Consider the following 19,091-nt stretch of genomic DNA (forward strand, 5'->3'; position numbering starts at 1 on the left):
TTCTTTAATTTTAACAAAATATTTATGTTACTTACTTGTCCTAAACACATGGAAGAATTTGAAGACAGCAATAGACATTATTAAAGCTTTCTTGTGAAGAAATACACAGTATTGTGAATGTCAGAAGTGTACATGAGTGTCTATGTGTGCGTATATTTGCTTTAAGCCAAGTTACATAATAATTAGTGATTTCAAAATTAAGAAAATAATTGCATATTTATTTTTTTAAATCAGCAAAATTATAATTTAGTTATGAATCTACTTTATAAGAATCAGAAGAGCTACTAAATTAAAATGTGATTGAAACTATATAATATGTCCCTTTTGAAAATTAATATCTACTTCTTGTTAAAGCATTATTTTGCTGAATGATTTAAACATTATCTTTATTCCTTAAAAATAGCTAAGTGTTGCTTCACTGAATTTTATATAGAAAAGTGTGGCTTTGTAAAAAAATAATAAATTTGTTCTCTTACACAAGAAAAATCTATAAATAAAGTTTAATTGAGGCTACTGAAATTTGAAGTTCTAAAGCTATTAGAAAATTTTCTTACTAGATTTAAAAGGAACATATTATATTACTCTGAAAATTTTCATAATATTGGCAATGGATTATTTAATCTTGCACCTTGAAACTGAAATGGATTTAGAAAGAAAGGCATGTTATATAAGCTAGCCATTTTAACAAGACTTGATTCTATTTAGGTACAATTAGTAATAAATACTGCTTATGTGGTCTACCAACTCTGGGAACAAGCCATATATGAAATCTCAAAATATGATTTGATAACTATGCAAATGAAAAATCCCATTTATAAAAACTGTAAAATTCTACTCAGTTTTAGGATGTTGGCATGTTCAGCAACTGGTTTTGCTTCAGACTTTTCAATATTCTATCATTTACATATGTGTTAAATAGTAGCTGCCATGCTTACCAAAACTCAATCAGATCACTTAGATGACTAATAGTTAATCACTTCTGGTATACTTTTACAAAGTTTTACCTGAAATAACTACTTTAAACATTTCTCCTATATAATTTCTAGAGAAAATGAAATATCACCCACTAATATTTTTCTTTTTTTTTTTTTTAGTCACCCCAGGCCTTCTGTCAGTTCAAAAGTACCATCTAGGAGTCAGGGACTAGAGTAAATCACCTTGGAAGTCTACCTGGTATTCTACTATATTGTAGCTGAGCTGGCACTAAAAACAACAAGACATAGTCCTTCTCACAGTTCGTTTTTCTTTACAAAGGCAGAGAAGCCTCACCTTGTAGCCACCACCTCCCCAGGCCATAGAGAGTAGTGCCAGACTACCTCTGGTGTTCCTTTAGGGCCCAAGGTCTCTTATGTCTGCTTCTCATGAATGCTGTCTGGCCTGGGACTTGCCCTTAAGGACAGTGGGCTCCGCTCCAGCCCAGGGCAAGTACAGAAATGCTATCTAATAGTTGAGTCCTAGAAGTAGGGACCCCAAGTGCCTGCTTGGTGCTCTAACTCCCTGTGGTTATGCCAGTACCTAAGATGCAAGACAAAGTCCCGTTTACTTTTCCCTTTGCTTTTCTCAAGCAGAAATATTTTATCCCTGAGGTCACCATAGTTGGTAATGTACTGAGTCTCACCTGAAGCCAGTGAATCTCAGAGGCTTACACAAGTTCCTTTCTTCTTCTTCTTTTTTTTTTTTTTTTAGAAAGAAAGAAAAAAAAAAGGAGTGAAGGAGAGGAAGAAAGGAAGAAAAAGAGGGAGAGAAAACGGGAATGTAGCTTCATTCTAAAAATGGGTGTTAATAATGGCTGATCAATATTTTGTGTATTTAAGGTGGAGAATGTATATTTTGTGTATTTAAAATGGAGAGCTCTATAAATATTTATTGAGTTTACTTGTTCTGGACCTGAGTTCAAGTCCTGGATATCCTTATTAATTTTCTGTCTTGTTGAGTCTAAATCTCTTTATGAGTCTTATGTATCTGGGTGTTAGGATCGTTAGCTCTTATTGTTGCATTGATTCTTTTATCACCATATCTTTGTTGCTTTGAAATCTATTTTATCAGATGCGAGAATTGCAACTCCTGCTTTTTATTTACTTTTGCTCTCCATTTAGTTGGTAAATCTTTCTCCATCCCTTTGTTTTAAGTCTTAGTGTATCTTTGGATGTGAAATGGGTCTGGGTGTAGCATACCGTTAGGTTTTGGCTATATCTTTTAATTGGGGGATTTAGTCGACTTAAATTTAGGGTTACTGCCATTTGATGTTAACTGGCTATTTTATCCATTTGTTGATATAAATTCTTCTTTATGTTGATGCTCTTTACTTTTTGGTATATTTTTAGAAAGGCTAATAGTAGTTGTTCCTTTCTATGTATAATGTTTCTTTCAGAAGCTCTTGTAAAGCAGGCCTGGTGGTAATAAAATCTCTGAGTACTTGCTTGTTCATAAAATATTTTATTTTTCCTTCAACTGTGAAGCTTAGTTTGGCAGGATATGAAATTCTGGGCTGAAAGTTCTGTTCTTTAAGGATGTTGAATATCAGCCCCCACTCTCTTCTGGCTTGTAGGGTTTCTGCTGAGAGATCTGCTGTAAGTCTAATAGGCTTCCCTTTGTGGGTAACCTGACCTTTCTCTCTGGCTGCCCTTAGTATTTTCTCCTTTGTTTCAACCCTAGTGAATCTAACGGTTATATGCCTTGGGGTTGCTCTTCTTGAGGAATATCTTTGTGGTGTTCTCTGTATTACCTGGAGTTGAATATTGTCCTGCTTTGCTAGATTAGGAACATTTTCCTGAATAATATCCTGAAGAGTATTTTCCAGCTTGGATTTATTCTCTTCGTCGTATTCAGGTACACCTATCAAACGTAAATTAGGTCTTTTCATATAGTCCCATATTTCTTGGAGATTTTGTTCATTCCTTTTTATCCTTTTTTCTCTATTCTTGTCTTCTCATTTTATTTCATTAAGTAGGTCTTCGACCTCTGATATCCTTTCTTCTGCTTGATCAATTCGGCTATTCAAACTTGTGCATATTTCGCTAAGTTTCTGTGTTGTGTTTTTCAACTCCGTTAGTTCATTTATATTCCTCTCTATATTGTCTATTCTTGTTAGCATTTCGTCAAACCTTTTCTCAAAGTTCTTAGTTTCTTTACATTGGGTTAGAACAAGTTCTTTTAACTCCCAGAAGTTTCTTATCATCCACCTTCTGAAGCCTACTTCTGTTAATGGCACACAGTACTTTTCCAAAATATTGCACCCACTAATATTTTTATGACTAGATTGTAACATTATTTTTAATAGCAAATGAAAATATTTTAAGATCATATTGCCTCCTAGCTACTAGAGTAAAATCTTATTTTTACTCATCTATGTGTATGTTTTCTTACAAGCTTTTTAAAGAATAAGTTTATTATTTGTAGAAAGTGTCTATTATATATTAAGTCTCTTTTCATCTTTATGTATAATATTTTCTGAATATAATTCAACAAGAATATATTGACCTCCTATAACATATTAGGCTTTGCTAGGTCTTGAGGAAATTAACATGAGTAACACATGGAAACTTCTCTCTATACAAAAAGAACATACTGTGTTTAATTTTGAATGGAATATTTGTTTTGAAAGGCATTTTAGAATAATAGTTTTGCTCATTATTTAAAATTTTATTTTAATTTCTAGACATCAAAGATTTGTTTGTTTTTTAACACTAGATGCTATATGTGATTCAAATAATTCTAAGTCATAATCCCTTCTTTCTCAAGGCCTATTGTCTAATAAAGAATCAAAGAAGATACACAATGATAATTAAAATAATACTTTTTTTTTCAAAACGTTTGTATTGTCAATGAAAAGTCTTTCATTTGTAGTATTTTCTATAATCACATTAATTATTTTACTGAACAATTATTTACTTCATATTATAATTTTGTTCTTTATGTATATTTATTATTTCCCCAACAAGATCTTCAAATACTTGAATACAGTAATTATGGCAAACATACAATAAATATATTTGTATTTTTTCTCTTTAAGTTATCAGTGATTTTTCATTTAGTAAGTGATAGTTAGGAGTTCTGGCTTTACTGAGCCATTCGTACTAAGAAAAATCTATTTTATCAGTCAGGTTTGTAAGAAAAGAAAATTATTTTACAATTTACTTGAGTATGCTTTTTAAAAAGAATTTTTCAATTGCCTGTTCAATTCATAATGATGATACAAATAATGAAGTGTTGACTCCTTTTTGTGATTTGCTTTTTTAATGTATTATTTACTAATTTATATTACATTTCAGTAATTTGTCAACAAAAAGTTAAAATGTTATGATGGCTCATTTTTTATTGACATTTTCTTGTAAGTCAAAATATAGCCCTAAAGCGAAATACAAATAGTAATACAAACAGGAATGCAGAACTATTTTTTTAGGAAAAACTATTTAATGTGAAGATTTGGGTAGAAAACCTCCAATTACTCTTTCTTTGCCAAGCTACAGTTTATATGTTTAATTGTTATCCTCTTCATTTTAATTTTATTGTGCTGATTTCTTATATTATCCCTGTTCTCCACAGCAGTGACAGAAAAACACATTAACAAATAAACTTACCATTAATAAACCCATTCAGCCAAACTTTTAGCTCCCTTTCTTGTTTCTTTTAACATATTTTATCTTGAAGCTTTGAGACTGTCACTGCATCTATCCTAACCTCTACATGTTCGAGATTTATGAATCACATTTGTAATTCTTCTAATTTTATAAAATGCATCACTTTCTTTTCTCCAACTCTTACATATTTGTCTCAAATCTGTATAATCTAAATACTGGAATAATGATATTAGGCTTTTTTTTTCTTTTTTTCCCCCCTTTTATCCCTCCCCTAGCCCAAGACCCCTTGACAGGCCCTGGTGTATGATGTTCCCCCTCACTGTGTTCATGTGTTCTCATTGTTCAACACCCACTTATGAGTGAGAACATGAAGCGTTTGGTTTTCTATTCTTGTGTCAGTTTGCTGAGAATAATGGTTTCCAGTTTCATCCATGTCCCTGCAAAAGACATGAACTCATCCTTTTTTATGTCGGCATAGTATTCCATTGTGTATATGTGCCACATTTTATTGTATTTTTTATTAAAAGTTGTATTGAGACAACTGAATTTACATTCAAGTGTAATAGCAATACAGAGACTCTTACACACTTTACTTAGTTTTTCCCATGGTAATATTTTGCAGAACCATAGTGTAATATTACAACAAGAACACTGACATTGATAATGTCAATCCACAGATCTTAATCCTATTTTCTTGTATTCCTTTGTATATCTGTATATGGATATGAATGTATATTAGATTCTATGCAATTTGGTCACTTGAACAGGTTTGTGTAACAGCAGACCTCAAGTTACCAAACAATGCCAACATTATAAAGATACCTTGTGTTGACCTTTTATAACCACACCCATTGCCTTTAAGAACAAATATTGTGGCATCACTAAGCCCTGGAAATCATTAATCTTCCATTCATGTATAAGGTTTTCACATTTCAAAAATATTTTGTAAATAGAAACAGGCAGTATGTGACTTTTTACTTTTGAATTGGCTTTTTTCATTTAGCATAATTCCCTGCAGATTCATCCAGATTGTGGTATGTATGGAGTTTGTTAATTTTTATTAACTCAATAATATTCCATGATATGTATGTGCCAAAATTTGTTTAACCTCCGTTAATCTGTTGAAGGATGTCAGAGCTAATTATAGTTTTTGCTTTTACAAATAAAGATACTGTAAACATTTGTTTTTATGTCTACATAAGTTTTTATTTCTCTAGGATAAATTTCCAAAAGTACAATACTGCATTGTGCAGTAACTGTATATTTTATTTCATAAGAAACCACCAACATGTTTTCCAAAACGACTGTACTGTTTTCCATTCCCACCTGCAGTGGAAGAATGATCTGGGTTCTTTACATCCTTGTCAACATTTGGAGTCATCATTATTTATTTACTTATTTGTTAGCCATTTTGAATAAGTGCCTAGTGGTATCTCATTATTTTGAAAATCACTGATAGCTAATGATGTTCAACATATGCCTACCATAATGATTTTAATGTTTCCACTGATACCTACATACTCATTCATCAAAAAATCATGCCTTTGATTAAGTTACCCAGGTTAAGAAAGTATTTGGTTACCTATTGCTGGGAGAGAAGGATCCCAAATTCTCAGTCTCACCTGTAGGCTTATAATCTGGCTCTTATAATTATTTTAACCTTCAATGATGAATTCTTCACATATATACGTGAGGCAACAAAGTCTAGAGACTATCCATGTAATGTGGGTCTACAACCAGGAGTGTGAGAAGCAACGTGAGGTAAAAGAATGTGACTTCTCAATATATGCTGCCTTAAAATTTCCAGGCATGATGCAGATGTATAATGACTTTTTTAAAAAAAATTATTTATTAAAGAATATTAATTTTTATAATTGATGACCTCTCACCATAGGGTATTACATTACTTCAATATTTTTTAGTGTTTCCATGACATTTTCCAGCTGTTTTTCCAAAAGAACATCATTAATCAACTAGTTTTTAGCAAACATAATAAAATGAGAAACATGTGTAACTAAAGTTTCATTTTTTTCTTTTTCTCTCTCTCTCTCTCTTTTTTTTTTTCTTTTGTGAGACATAGTTTTGCTCTTTTTGCCCAGGCTGGAGTACAGTGGCACGATCTTGGCTCACTGCAAACTCCGCCTCCTGGGTTCAAGTGATTCTCCTGCTTCAGCCTCCCAAGTATCTGGGATTACAGGCATGCACCACCATGCCAGTTAATTTTGTATTTTTAGTAGAATCAGGGTTTCTCCATGTTCGTCAGGCTCTTCTCAAACTCCTGACCTGAGGAGATCCACCTGCCTCGGCCTCCCAAAGTGCTTGAGGTTCATATTTTGAAGATTAAAATTTTAACAACAGGTTGACATGATTACCATAGCTCCTACTTGACCTAAATGTATTTTTCTCACTCCTAGAAAAATCAATAAGCATGAAAGCATTGACAGTACCCTGTAAATTATTTATTTTCATCTGAGTTAATATAATTAATGATAGCATTGATGCCCTCGGACAAACAAAAGAATAAACAATTCAAAAATCTTGATAAATCATTTTCTATTAGAAAAAGCTCACACATTAATTAATGCATATGGAACACTTAATAAATAAACCTGAAACTGAGGTGGGTGAATTGCTTGAGCTCGGAGTTACAGATCAGCCTGGGCTAATTGGTGAAACCCCTTCTTTACCAAAAAATCACAAAAATTAGCCAGCGTTGTGGTGCATGCCTGTAGTCTCAGCTGCTTGGGAGGTTGACATGGAAGGATCACATGATCCCCCGTGGCAGAGGTTGCAGTGAACCAACATCGTGTCACTGTACTCCAGCCTGGGTGACAGGGTAAGACCTTGTCTCCAAATGAAACAAAAAATTTAAACCCATCAAGGACCTTAGAAAATATTGCAAACATTCTTTAAATTATTCTAAAAAAAAATAAATATTTTTAAAATTATTCCTCACAAAATAGGCCCCAATTGCTTATTACACAAAAATTAACTGATTTCAGAGGACATTAGTTAAACACATGGAGTATTAATGTTTATGATTTGACATTACTTGTATTCATAAAATGTATTAACAGCATATTTACAATTTTTTAATGCCATTAGCAATTATTTTAGTGCAATATATTTTCCTATACAGAGGTGCACTATTTTAGCACATTCTTAAATTAGGTCTTGGAAATTACTAAAAATGAATAATTTGACACTACCAAAATTTTATATTTTTTCTCAAATTTAATACTTTGACCAATCTGAAGTTACTCTGTTTTTAATCCTTATTTCTGAGCAATTGTTCACTCTTCCTTCAAAACTGTATCTGTGAGAGTTCCCAAACTGGCACATGAAGAATTGGAATAATTATTAGACTCAGATCAGAAGGGCTTTTGAATGCTAGACTGAGCATTTGGGAATTTTCTTCCAAAGGTAGTAGGAATCTCTAAAGTTTTTGATCAGGGAAACATCATAAAAGTTATATTTTGGATATTTGATATGAACACATAGAAGGCAGAGAACACTTAAAATGATATGAACCATATTCCACCATTTTGATCATACAGGTTTGAATAAAATAGGTGAGTATTGGATGAAAATAAGTGACACCTGGGGAGAAACACAAAAATATTCGGTAATTAATGAACAAGCAGAAGTTAAGAAAGATTTAGTGATAGCTCAAAGAAACCAGAAAGAGATCCAATCAGTTTGATTTTTTGGTTTGATTAATGATATGTTTATTTGTTGACATGTGTTTTTGTTAACGCCTTTGGGAGTAGATGTGATGGAAGGGCCAATTTTAAACATGTTGATTTGCATGTAACAATAAAATCTAAAGAAAGGGTTAAGCAGTTTGCTATAAAAATAGAAAGATGTTTTGGAGAGAAATAGGATTGAAGATATAAATTTGTGACCCTGATAGTTGTTAAGTAATATCATGAAGAAAGAATCAGAGAGAGGAAGAAAGAAAGGGAGGGAAAAAAAGACAGAAATGGAGAGAAGTGAGAAGGATTAGGAGTGAGCATTCATGAAGAATCACTCATGCATGGTGTTTGGGAAAAGAATATGAAGCCAACAGAACTGACAAAGCAGAACTTCATAGAGGGACAAAGTAGAAGCAGCTTGCCTGATGCCATAGAAACCAAGAGGAAGAGAGTTTGCAGTTTAAGGTATACATTCAGCTAAGTCAAACTCCTTATCATGGTGCAGGGTACGTTAAATGCAGAAGTATTCATTGCATATGACAAATATCATATTGTGCATGGAATTCAAAGGCAGAAGAATAAAAAGTTTCAGAGAGAATTTTAAAATGTTGGTTCTTAGATGAGGCTGATTTCGGATACCTCTGTCAAGATGCTGACAAATAGGAAATATAAGAATGGTAAACAAAGAAGGAGATTAAAGTATAAATAATGTTTACTATTTATTTAAGGCTGTCAGTAATTGAAGCTTTATACTAAGTGTATTATATGTATAATCTTTATCTTAACAGAAATATAATGATCCAGCAAAATTATCCCTATTTGGAGATTATGCAAATGTGACTTTAAAAGGTTAAATAATTTTCTTGACCCATATATATAGTAAATGTTGGACCTATTTTCCAATTTGGGTTGAATTAACCCTAGTAAGTTTAGATATAAATATTTATTTCTCCCTAAAGGTGATATCTACCTAGGTTTGTAAGTAGGAGAGTAGTTTATAAGGCAGCAAAACTCTCCCAGAGGGAGATTGTTGAAAGAGCTAGGCCTAAAGTTTAGCATTTCTCAAATGTGGGAAGTGGGAATGGATTAACATACAGAGCAAATGAAGAAGACTCATTACAGGGATGATTTTACTAGGAAATTAATAATAGAGAATTAAGGCATTCAAGCAGCAGTTGCAGCCTACTAGAAGAACATTGAATGTCTGAGTGCAGTCTGCATGTTTTTCTTTCTGAAAGCAGGGCCCTCTGACAAAAAGAAATTGAAAGAGAGAAAAAAAGCAGTGGTGGAAATAATCAATGTTTAGAGATTAATAAAGCAGGTCTTGGGGAAAGGGTACATAGTTTTTTTCCTACCTAGTAGATACTATAGCCAATAACTAAATTTCTTACCACTGACTTTAGCATCAGAGAATAGGAGAAAACAGGATAAAACTTTTGTACCTATTATGCAAAAAGGGAGAAGGTAAGAGCACATTATATTGCAAATAATAATTTTACTCAAACCAGCCATTAATGATATCGGGATTTAAATACTAGTCTAAAATAGTTGAAAATAGACCAGTATAAGAAGGTGGTCAGAGAATCACTTAGTTTTGGTTAGAATGAATTGAGAATAATGTGACTAAAATAGAAAGGGAAGTGTTTGAAGATCCAAAACTTGTGGTAGGCCAAGATCTGGTAAGGGGTTGGGAAAAACAAAACATGGGTTGTTATGAATTTCAGTGACAATATTTGATACCATGGAGCTGAACTAGTGCTACTCTGAAGTTAACGAATTGACCATGTCATTAAACAAGAAGCATGCTAGATATTCTACGGAGAGATTCTGAAGAACATTAGTAAAATTTATTTTGCTTATCGGCATTTTATTTTAATCAACATTAGTTATCAGCACAAAAGTAAAATTTATTTTCTTATTTTAAGTACAACTACCTAATCATGTCCATGTTCCTCTTAGGATGGCAATTTTATGCTAAAATATAAAACATTTAATATAAATCTTTGTATTTAAAAATTAGGTGATGTAAATGTATCCAATCTTAAGATAGGTTCCTCTACTTTTAAATATTTGCCTTGATATTTTTCAAAAGGTGAATTTACTTATGAAATATACTTACTGGTTATATTGTGCTTTAAGTTGTGTTTTTATAATAGTATTCAGAATGGTGATACTACATTTTACTTCAATGAGGCCATAGCGACATTATTTTGGACTTCAAGCTATGTGTATAGGGAAAAAAAAGTCCTATCTGGGTTCATCGGTTTTTTTTCTAGAGAACAGCAGAATACAAACTCTAAAAATGTCAAATCATATATACCTAGCACCTTGTATTTAGATTAAGGTGTTTGAGGTCGATAAAGAAGTTCCATTTTAATCTGCAGACCTGAGGTCCCTAGATGAATACTATACAAACAACATGCATTCATTTTTTATGATGACAAGGAAATCATCAGTGACTTAGTGATGCTCTCAAATCTCTATTTGGAAAGTAAATATTTTCTACTAAAGATGGCTTTTCAATTACACACTTATAAGAAAGGATATTAGGAGAAAATTTCAGCCAAGTGTGGGTAAATTGCTTAAATCATGAATTGATTACTGTCTATTAAGCAGCTTTTATTTTGAATGCATGTGATCACTTTAACTACAAGCTCTATTTTCTGTGTCTCCTATCAGCAGTTGCAGCATCCAGCGATCAAAGCCAGATTCCTATAATTGCTGTGTCTGTGACAGTGGGAGTCATTTTGTTGGCAGTGGTTATTGGCTTCCTCCTCAGTGGAAGGTAAGAGAAGAAGCTGTGATTCTGAACTTTTGCAGCTGATCTCTTCCTCACCTTGATCTGATCATTTGGCTGTTGAGCACATCCCAGAACAAATCAGGCAAGCAATATATCAGCAGATAATCTCAATACATGATGCAATTCCTAAGCCTTGTCTTGTCCATATTATTGATAGTTTTTAAGCACACAATTTCTCTTTTTAGGTAAGCATTTTTTTTAATAAGAGTTGTATTAATGTGTTATTGTTTATTTGGTTAATATACCTGTGTGTCTTTATATTACACAAGTTTTTAAAATCTGAATGGTTTTTGTCTCTCTAAAGTATATATGGTTGCCTTCTTCAAGTTTAATTGGTGTTTGGGAAAAGCTATGTCTGTGCCAAGCATGTTTTTAAGGAATAAGACATAATTCTAGTTAGCTAGCATTCTATCCTAACAGGGTGATGTACGCAAAGCAGAAATTCTGGTAAACAAGCCACTTGGAAAATGACCAAACCTTTTCATTGAATGCTTTTATTTTCAGCTTCTAAGTGATTTCAACCTGAATAATCAATCATAGTCTATACTGATTTGAAGTGAATTGTACATCATGTATTATGTCTATAGATACATGAATATATGTTATATATTACATAGCCAGATTTTTCATTTTATACCTAGCTCTTATTAGGTAGAGTCCTAACAAGAGTTTTTCTAGGTGCTTCCTGACATTGAGCTGAGAATAATCAACCTTCCTAAAAATAAAATAAAGTAGAATAAAACAAAATAAAGAAAATAAAACAAGAGTACGCTGTTTTCCTACAACAAACATATTTTCATGTATTTTTTAAATCCAGGCTATTGTTAGAAGGTATATTTAGTAATGGGAGCTGTCTATTTGAAAATTTATTTTGGTGTTAGATAATTATAGAAACTTGATGAAAGTCTTCATGGAAATATTTATTTCTGACAAAAAAAGTGAAAGTGAAATATTTATTTCTGACCACAAGGTCCAAAAAAAGTCAGGAAATCAATATTCATATTGATTTTCTTATGTTCTACTCATTTATTTTTGAATCTTTAGTACCTATTCAACATATAAATATACAGAATTAGGCACTTTTCAATGTACTGCATATTGTGTTTTGAAAAGATTTATGACTATATTTTTAAATTACAGAAGTTAGCAGTTTATTTTCATAAAATATTGCAAATTTCTTTGAACATCCCCTTATTGTATCTGAAAATTCAATTTATTCTGGTTCTAATTTATTTGAGCGTTTGAAGTTTTCTTAAGAATGTATGTAGTAATTCATCGCTTACTTTTAATGTTAGATTAGCATTTATATACTTTCAGAATTTCCAGCTAGGGTGCAGTTTGTGTTCTGTTGAGGACAATTAAGTCCATCCCAGATAGGAGGATGGCTATCTAGTGCTCCACTGATTTCATCTCTCTGAAGTCACTGGGGAGAATGCCCAACCTATATTCCTGCTTTCTGGAAGATAAGCTGATTTCACCAGTCTCTCATGAAAACTTAGCTCAGATTTTGATCCAATAGTATAATTAAGTTGCATAAATTGTAACTAAGAAAACTACCATGTGACAATGTGTCTTTTATACTCCAGATATAGATAATACCTTTGCATAGCCGATTTGTAATGCCATTTCAATTCTTCTGACTAAGAGTTAGTGTCTTACTTTCTAATACATCAAATAAATGTCAGTTATATTTATGAACATGGAGGTTATAAGAAGATTCTGTATTATTCTGTCCACACTTAGGGGAAATAAACACAAAATGAAAAGAAAAAAAAAAAACAAGGTCTAGAATCCAATGAATCTGTATTTTTGAGAATTTATTAAAAGATACACATCAAATATAAGAAATACATTGTTGTAGACTTAGCACAGTGAATTTACTGGTGACATTTTGCTATGGATTCTTGCTTATTCTTATGTGGCATCATCAGCATTAGACAAAATGTTTGAAAGAACATTCAAGGCCGGGCGCGGTGGCTCAAGCCTGTAATCCCAGCACTTTGGGAGGCTGAGGCGGGTGGATCACGAGGTCAAGAGATTGAGACCATCCTGGTCAACATGGTGAAACCCCGTCTCTACTAAAAATACAAAAAATTAGCTGGGCATGGTGGCATGTGCCTGTAATCCCAGCTACTCAGGAGGCTGAGGCAGGAGAATTGCCTGAACCCAGGAGGCGGAGGTTGCGGTGAGCCGAGATTGCGCCATTGCACTCGAGCCTGGGTAACAAGAGCGAAACTCTGCCTCAAAAAAGAAAGAACATTCAATCTACTTACTATTTGGTAACAGATGGATAGTATCATTTTAGTACATACCCACACACATTCATACAAAGTCACCCACACACACTGTATGATAGTCTTACACTGTTATCAAGAATTGTTGAAGATTGGGTAATTTATAAGGAAAAGAGCCTTAATTGACTCACAGTTCCACATGGCAGGGATTGGTCTCAGGAATCCCACAATCATGGAGGAAGACACCTGTTCACAAGGTGACAGGAAGGAGAAATGATAAGCCAAGGGGGGAGAGCCACTTATAAAACCATTAGATCTCTTGAGAACAAACTTACTATCATGAAAACAGCATGGGGAAAACCACACCCATGATTCAGTTATCTCCACCTGATCTCTCCCTTGACATGTGGGGATATGGGGATTGCAATTCAAGATAAGATTTGGGTGGGGACACAAGCCCTAACCATGTCTCTGTCTCTGTCTCTGTCTCTGTCTCTGTCTCTGTCTCTCTCTCTCCTCTCTCTCTCTCTCTCTCTCTCTCTCTCTCTCTCTCTCTCTCTCTCTCTCACACACACACACACACACATTCCTTATGTACCTGAAATTGCTGTTCAAGAATAATGAAATTTTAGTATAATATCTCATTTGTACTGGAATCAGATCTATGCCAAAAAGACATAGCTTAATTTCCTGCCAAATTCAAGGCTTGATAAGAAAATTTTGAACATTTTGTCTAATGAAAGTGTAATTAATTTTAAAAACGGCAACATATTAGCAATTAGTACATTGTTCATTTATATTAAAATTCTTTCCTAATCCAATTTAACTTCACAAGAGTTTAAGATGCTGACACTAGGAATTTGCAGTTGAAAAGACAGGACATTTCACCAAAAACAAATCTGAGGCTTGTACTTTTCTACAAGCCAATGTTTTGTGTGAAATTTTAATTACTTTATTTTGTTGAATGTAGTTTCTTGAATTTCAGGGGGCATTTGTCACATGATAGAAACATATTTGGCCTTTGTGTTTACACTTCATGGACAAATTATTTTATATTTATTTTATGTAAGTACAATTATTCAAAAGCTAAATGGTATGATTCTTGAAAGACTTTTTTTTTTTTTTTTTTAAATCTCACTTAAGGCAATAAACTTTGTAACTTGTTTGTACCAATTCAGGTTATAAGAAACCCTGAAGTGCTAGATTGTCCTGAATTAACTCAATAAAGATTTATTAAATAATGAAAAATGAAAAAGTAAATGAATCAATGTGGCCCAAACCTCACATAAATTTGGGAAACTATATTTGAGTAATAGTACATTATTTTAAAAAGATTGTTCTAGGAAAGATGTAAAGATGTTGGATTATATATCTTTCTCCCTTCTTTCTGTGCCAAAAAATGATTGATTCACACAGAGACACAGTCAGACACACACACTGACATTTAGACTACCGTTTCACTTTTAGCTTACTCTTATCACTTTCTAATCTCTTGAATATGATACAATGTGCCAGATATTTGCTCCTAGGTAAGACATCTTTTAACTAAAAATAATTGGACTCATCATTGGTTAAATAAGTGAATTTTATTTTGATGTATTGCCCAATATTAATGTCACCTGTATGTAATATTCATTGACAATTTATAACATGATTGGGCCCAAAAGAAAATATATCTTGAAGATCCATATTCATTGAAAATGCATATTTTTATTCAGACAAAAAAATTGCAGATTATGACACACTGTATATTATGAAACTAATCTATTTCAAAGAAAAAAAGATTAAATTAAAAGAATTCTAAAATACACTCAAGGTTGAAAAATAAATCAAACATAGAGGGTTTTTAATTTTTTCAGGCTAATGTTGATTATACAGAATTTTTTTGGAATCTTCCTACCTAGATACAATTTAAAATAATTTATAGCATCCATCTTTAAGGAAAAAGTCCTATTTAACAAAATGGCAAACAAGTAAAACATTTTAGAATTCTTGACAATTTTAGAATGTGTGTGATCTTCCTTTTTAAATATTTTAAGTAATCTTTGGGCATTTTCTGCAGAGTTCGAACTCTCTTCACTGTTTTCCATTAATCTTCAAATGTTTTTTACAGGATTATAGAACAGTTGACATGCCTTTCACAAACTATAAGCTAATCGTCTTAGGATGGAAATAAATTAAGCTTCTTTGTATGCACAGCATATTGTAATTGCTCTTTAATCTTTCTCTTTTATCACTAATGACATTGGACATTGATAACTTTCTTGTTTCCTAATTTTGTGCAGTTGATCTCTTATATGTCCTATTTTACATATTTCTAAATGTTTAATTGACCAGTCTTTCACCAATGAATATCTTCACTGGTTAAATGCTTAAAAAAGTTTTTATTGTATTTTTTTCCTTTTAATCCTTTAAAGATGATCATTGATATAAAGTTGACTTTTTTATTTATCTGTGGCTTTGTTTCAAACACAGAGTCTAAATTCTGAAAATTAACTACTGAATAGTTCAGAGGCTGATAAAAAGCTTAAAGTAACAGGATTTAGTGCTATAGACATACAAAGAGAAACATCTTTCAGTGTTCAGAAGCAATCTCTTTTTTGAACCTTTCTCAATATAACCTTCATTAAGGGATTAAAGAATATGTTGTAATGCTATGTTTCTCATCACTGATTTATTATGTGATCCTGAATTTAATTCAATTTCAGGCATGCAGAGCATCTCTTTTTATATTAAACTAAGTCCACATACACAATTATAAATAAAAACAAACATGGCATGCATATACTCCCATCCTTGTTTATACATGTTCTTGCATATAAACAAAATATGTAAAGATTTTTGCTAATTTTAAAAGCAGGAAATGATAAATCCAAAAGTATCTCCTCAGTAGGAAGAATAATTCCTTTATGCTGGTTGGCCTTATATATGATTTTGTCGCAGGACCCTTAAGGTATTGCTTTTCCAGCCAGAAGTCTCTGTGACCAGGGGCACCTTGCCTGAGTTTTGTTCAGGCCTGGTGGGTCCATTCTGCCCACTCACACTGGCAGGCTGCACTTGGTTCATGTTACGGGCCTGAATCCCACAATTGTCAAGCCAGACATGAAGCAGTGAGGGGCGTGTGAATGAGTGAGCACAGGGTCTGGCAACTGAGTCCAACCAGGCACACTGGATGCTGCAGAGGGATGGGCAGTTCCAGGTGCCAACACAGGCACTTGATCCATGTAACCTTGCAGCTGAAACAGATGCACTGAAAGCAGCTTTTGCTGTTGGCGGCCATGTGTAAATGAGGGGAATGTGGTGGCATCTAAGAACTTGGAGATACCAGAAACTGCAAAGCCCCAAAGAGGGTGTCACATTCCTGACTTGAGGCACCCCTAGGTCTGCGGTCCCCAAAGGGTTGCCATTCTTCTCTCCATCTCATCACGTTCAATGTGGTAAGTGTAGCAGGGGTCATGTTTCAGCCCTGTTTGTGTTACAGCTCTTTCAGTTTCACCTCTCAGTGGGTCTGAAGTTCTCCTCTCATGTCCAGGAAGAATGAGGGACACAGACAACTGTAGGATAAACAAGGTGAAGAGACGCTTTAATGAGTTGACAGTATAGCTTTAAGGAGACCCAAAGTGAGTAACTCCTTTCTGTAGGCAGACCGTCCCAATGAGTGCAGCTGTCAATGGAGAGGAGACCCAGAATGTGTAGCTTCTACCTGCAGGCTTGTTGTCCTGACATCTGAAGCCATTGGTGGAGAACAGACCCAGAGTAGGTAGCTCCTACCTGCAGGCAGGTAGTTTTGTCATTTCTTCAGTCTGGCTGAGTCCAGGTTTTTATGGACTTCAGAAGGAAGAAAATGTGTGCTGACTGGACTATGGGCAGCCGTAGGCAGGCCAGAGAAAGCACCATAACTTCTCACTCCGGATCACAGAAATGATAGCTCAGCCCCAGGCTTCAGGCCATTCCTGGCTTGAAGGTGGGGCTTCACTGGAGACTCTTCCCTTTCTGTCCAGGGGCCTGTCTGCTTCCTGCCACCATGAACTTGCTCTCTACAGCACCCAGGCTGCTCATGACAAGGGCACTCCTGCAGGCCCATGCTGAGCTACTCTCAACATTCCCTCAGCCTCTCCCCCGTGCTCATTGGTGTCTAAAGTTCAGAGGGAGCCAAGGTGGCAGGGGACTGTTGTGGCAGTGCCTCCCCAAGTGTGCACACATCTAGCTGGGTCACAGCAGCACCTGGGCTCGGCTTCAACTTTGCTCTAACATCAGAGTGGGCACCAGGAACAGGGAAAGGTCAGGTCCTTCCAATCCTGCAGGGTCAGAAGGGCTTTCCAGCCCTTGTAGAGTTCAGGAATGCTCGGGTCCTCAGCTGTAGCTGGGTGGCTGCAGTTGCACCCAGGAGGGTGGGGCTTCTGCCCTGCCAACTTGGAGGGCGGAGTGAGGCTCCTACCTATTCCCAGCTCCTGCTGGTTCCATAGAGCTCACAGCCCAGGCCATACCTCCCTTGCTACAACCAGCTTCTTTGTGGCTGCTGCTCCAGACCGGACACCACTGCCATCAATCCCCCCTCTAAAGAGGTACATCTAACTGCCATTAGTATAGGAACAATGACTACTCTTAACTGCTTCATGCTGATAGGGGCATTGTTTTGGGGAAAACAGCAGTCAGATCTCTCTCAGATGCCTATGTAAGGGTCGCCAGTGAAAAGGGAGCCATCATCCGAGGCTTCCGTTGGGTAACTCCTTGGAATTTGATGGCCTCTAGAAAAGAAGAAATGAATTTTACAAGGAGATTAAGTGTGCATGGACCAAATATGAATATTATACAAGGATGAGCTAAAAGGATATATATATATGAAAAGCAGACTATTTTGAAAATGAATGTTGTGGCTAGAGATGTTTCACTCAGGTGAAAAAAATTACATCTTGTATGGGGTAAACTTTAAAAGAGAAATAGCTCTTTAGGGGAGTAGTCCCTTGGAGGTTCAGAATTAATGAGTCCTTGATGAAACTGTTTTATGGTGAGGAACAGAACAAGGTGAGAACACTAGGCAAGAGGTCTCTCCAACTACGATCAAGAGTTTCAGAAAAATATTGGGTTAGAGGTTTTCCCGAGGTGCTTTTCTCCCACCACAATCTTACTAAGAGAGGAGTGGGAAGCTGTATTGGAGAGAACTGAGAGATCTGCTCCAGTGTCCGGGAGGAGGTCCATGGTCCACCTTTCTCCCTCTGACTTCTGAATCATCAGAGCCAGGGAGAAGAATCTCAGGACCCATCAGTTTTGCTGGACCATTTGTGCTGGACCCAGTGACATGTGTCCAAAGACAGTCCACTCTTCAGTGGCCCCCATTGTAAATTGGGCAGGGCCAAAGTGGCCTCCTCCTGCTATCCAGACAGTCTTTCCTAAAGTGCCATGGCTTGCCACATTTGTATCAGTTAACAGATGCATCCAAGGGATTAGGGGATTTGTGAGCCTGCAAGGCAGCTATTAAAGCCTCTGCCTTTTTCCTGTGTCTCTTTTCCCTCTCTTGGTCCTCCTCGTGATTCGTATTATAAAAGACTGAAGTGGTCACTTTCAGGAGGCTCTCTAAAGTACTATCTGGTCCCATGGCCTGTTTTGGCAGCTTCTTCCTGATATCAAGGGTTGCCTGAATAATGAACTTATCCTTCAGGATCAGTTGCCCCTTGACTGAATGAGGATGTAGAGATAATGTGCTTTACCAAGGTCTCTCTTAGCCTTTCCAGGAAGTCAGTGGGATTTTCATCTAATCCCTGTTCTGTCATTCTTGGATTAA

The 19,091-nt window shown here is 35.0% G+C and overlaps 1 protein-coding gene across 16 annotated transcripts in view; it reads left to right on the forward strand.

The window, feature by feature from the left end:
- Positions 1-19,091, forward strand: part of EPHA5 (EPH receptor A5) — a 355,442-nt gene that overhangs the window by 259,125 nt on the left and 77,226 nt on the right. For 8 of the 16 annotated variants that reach the window (XM_002745798.6, XM_002745799.6, XM_008993256.5 and 5 more), the window contains one exon: positions 10,955-11,060. In XM_002745798.6, the coding sequence (XP_002745844.1) occupies positions 10,955-11,060 (106 nt within the window). The remainder of the gene's footprint in view (positions 1-10,954; positions 11,061-19,091) is intronic. The other 8 variants (XM_008993253.5, XM_008993255.5, XM_078367968.1 and 5 more) reach the window with 1 other exon arrangement.

This window comes from Callithrix jacchus, chromosome 3, assembly GCF_049354715.1.
Source record: "Callithrix jacchus isolate 240 chromosome 3, calJac240_pri, whole genome shotgun sequence".
In the NCBI taxonomy this organism is placed as follows: domain Eukaryota; kingdom Metazoa; phylum Chordata; class Mammalia; order Primates; family Cebidae; genus Callithrix; species Callithrix jacchus.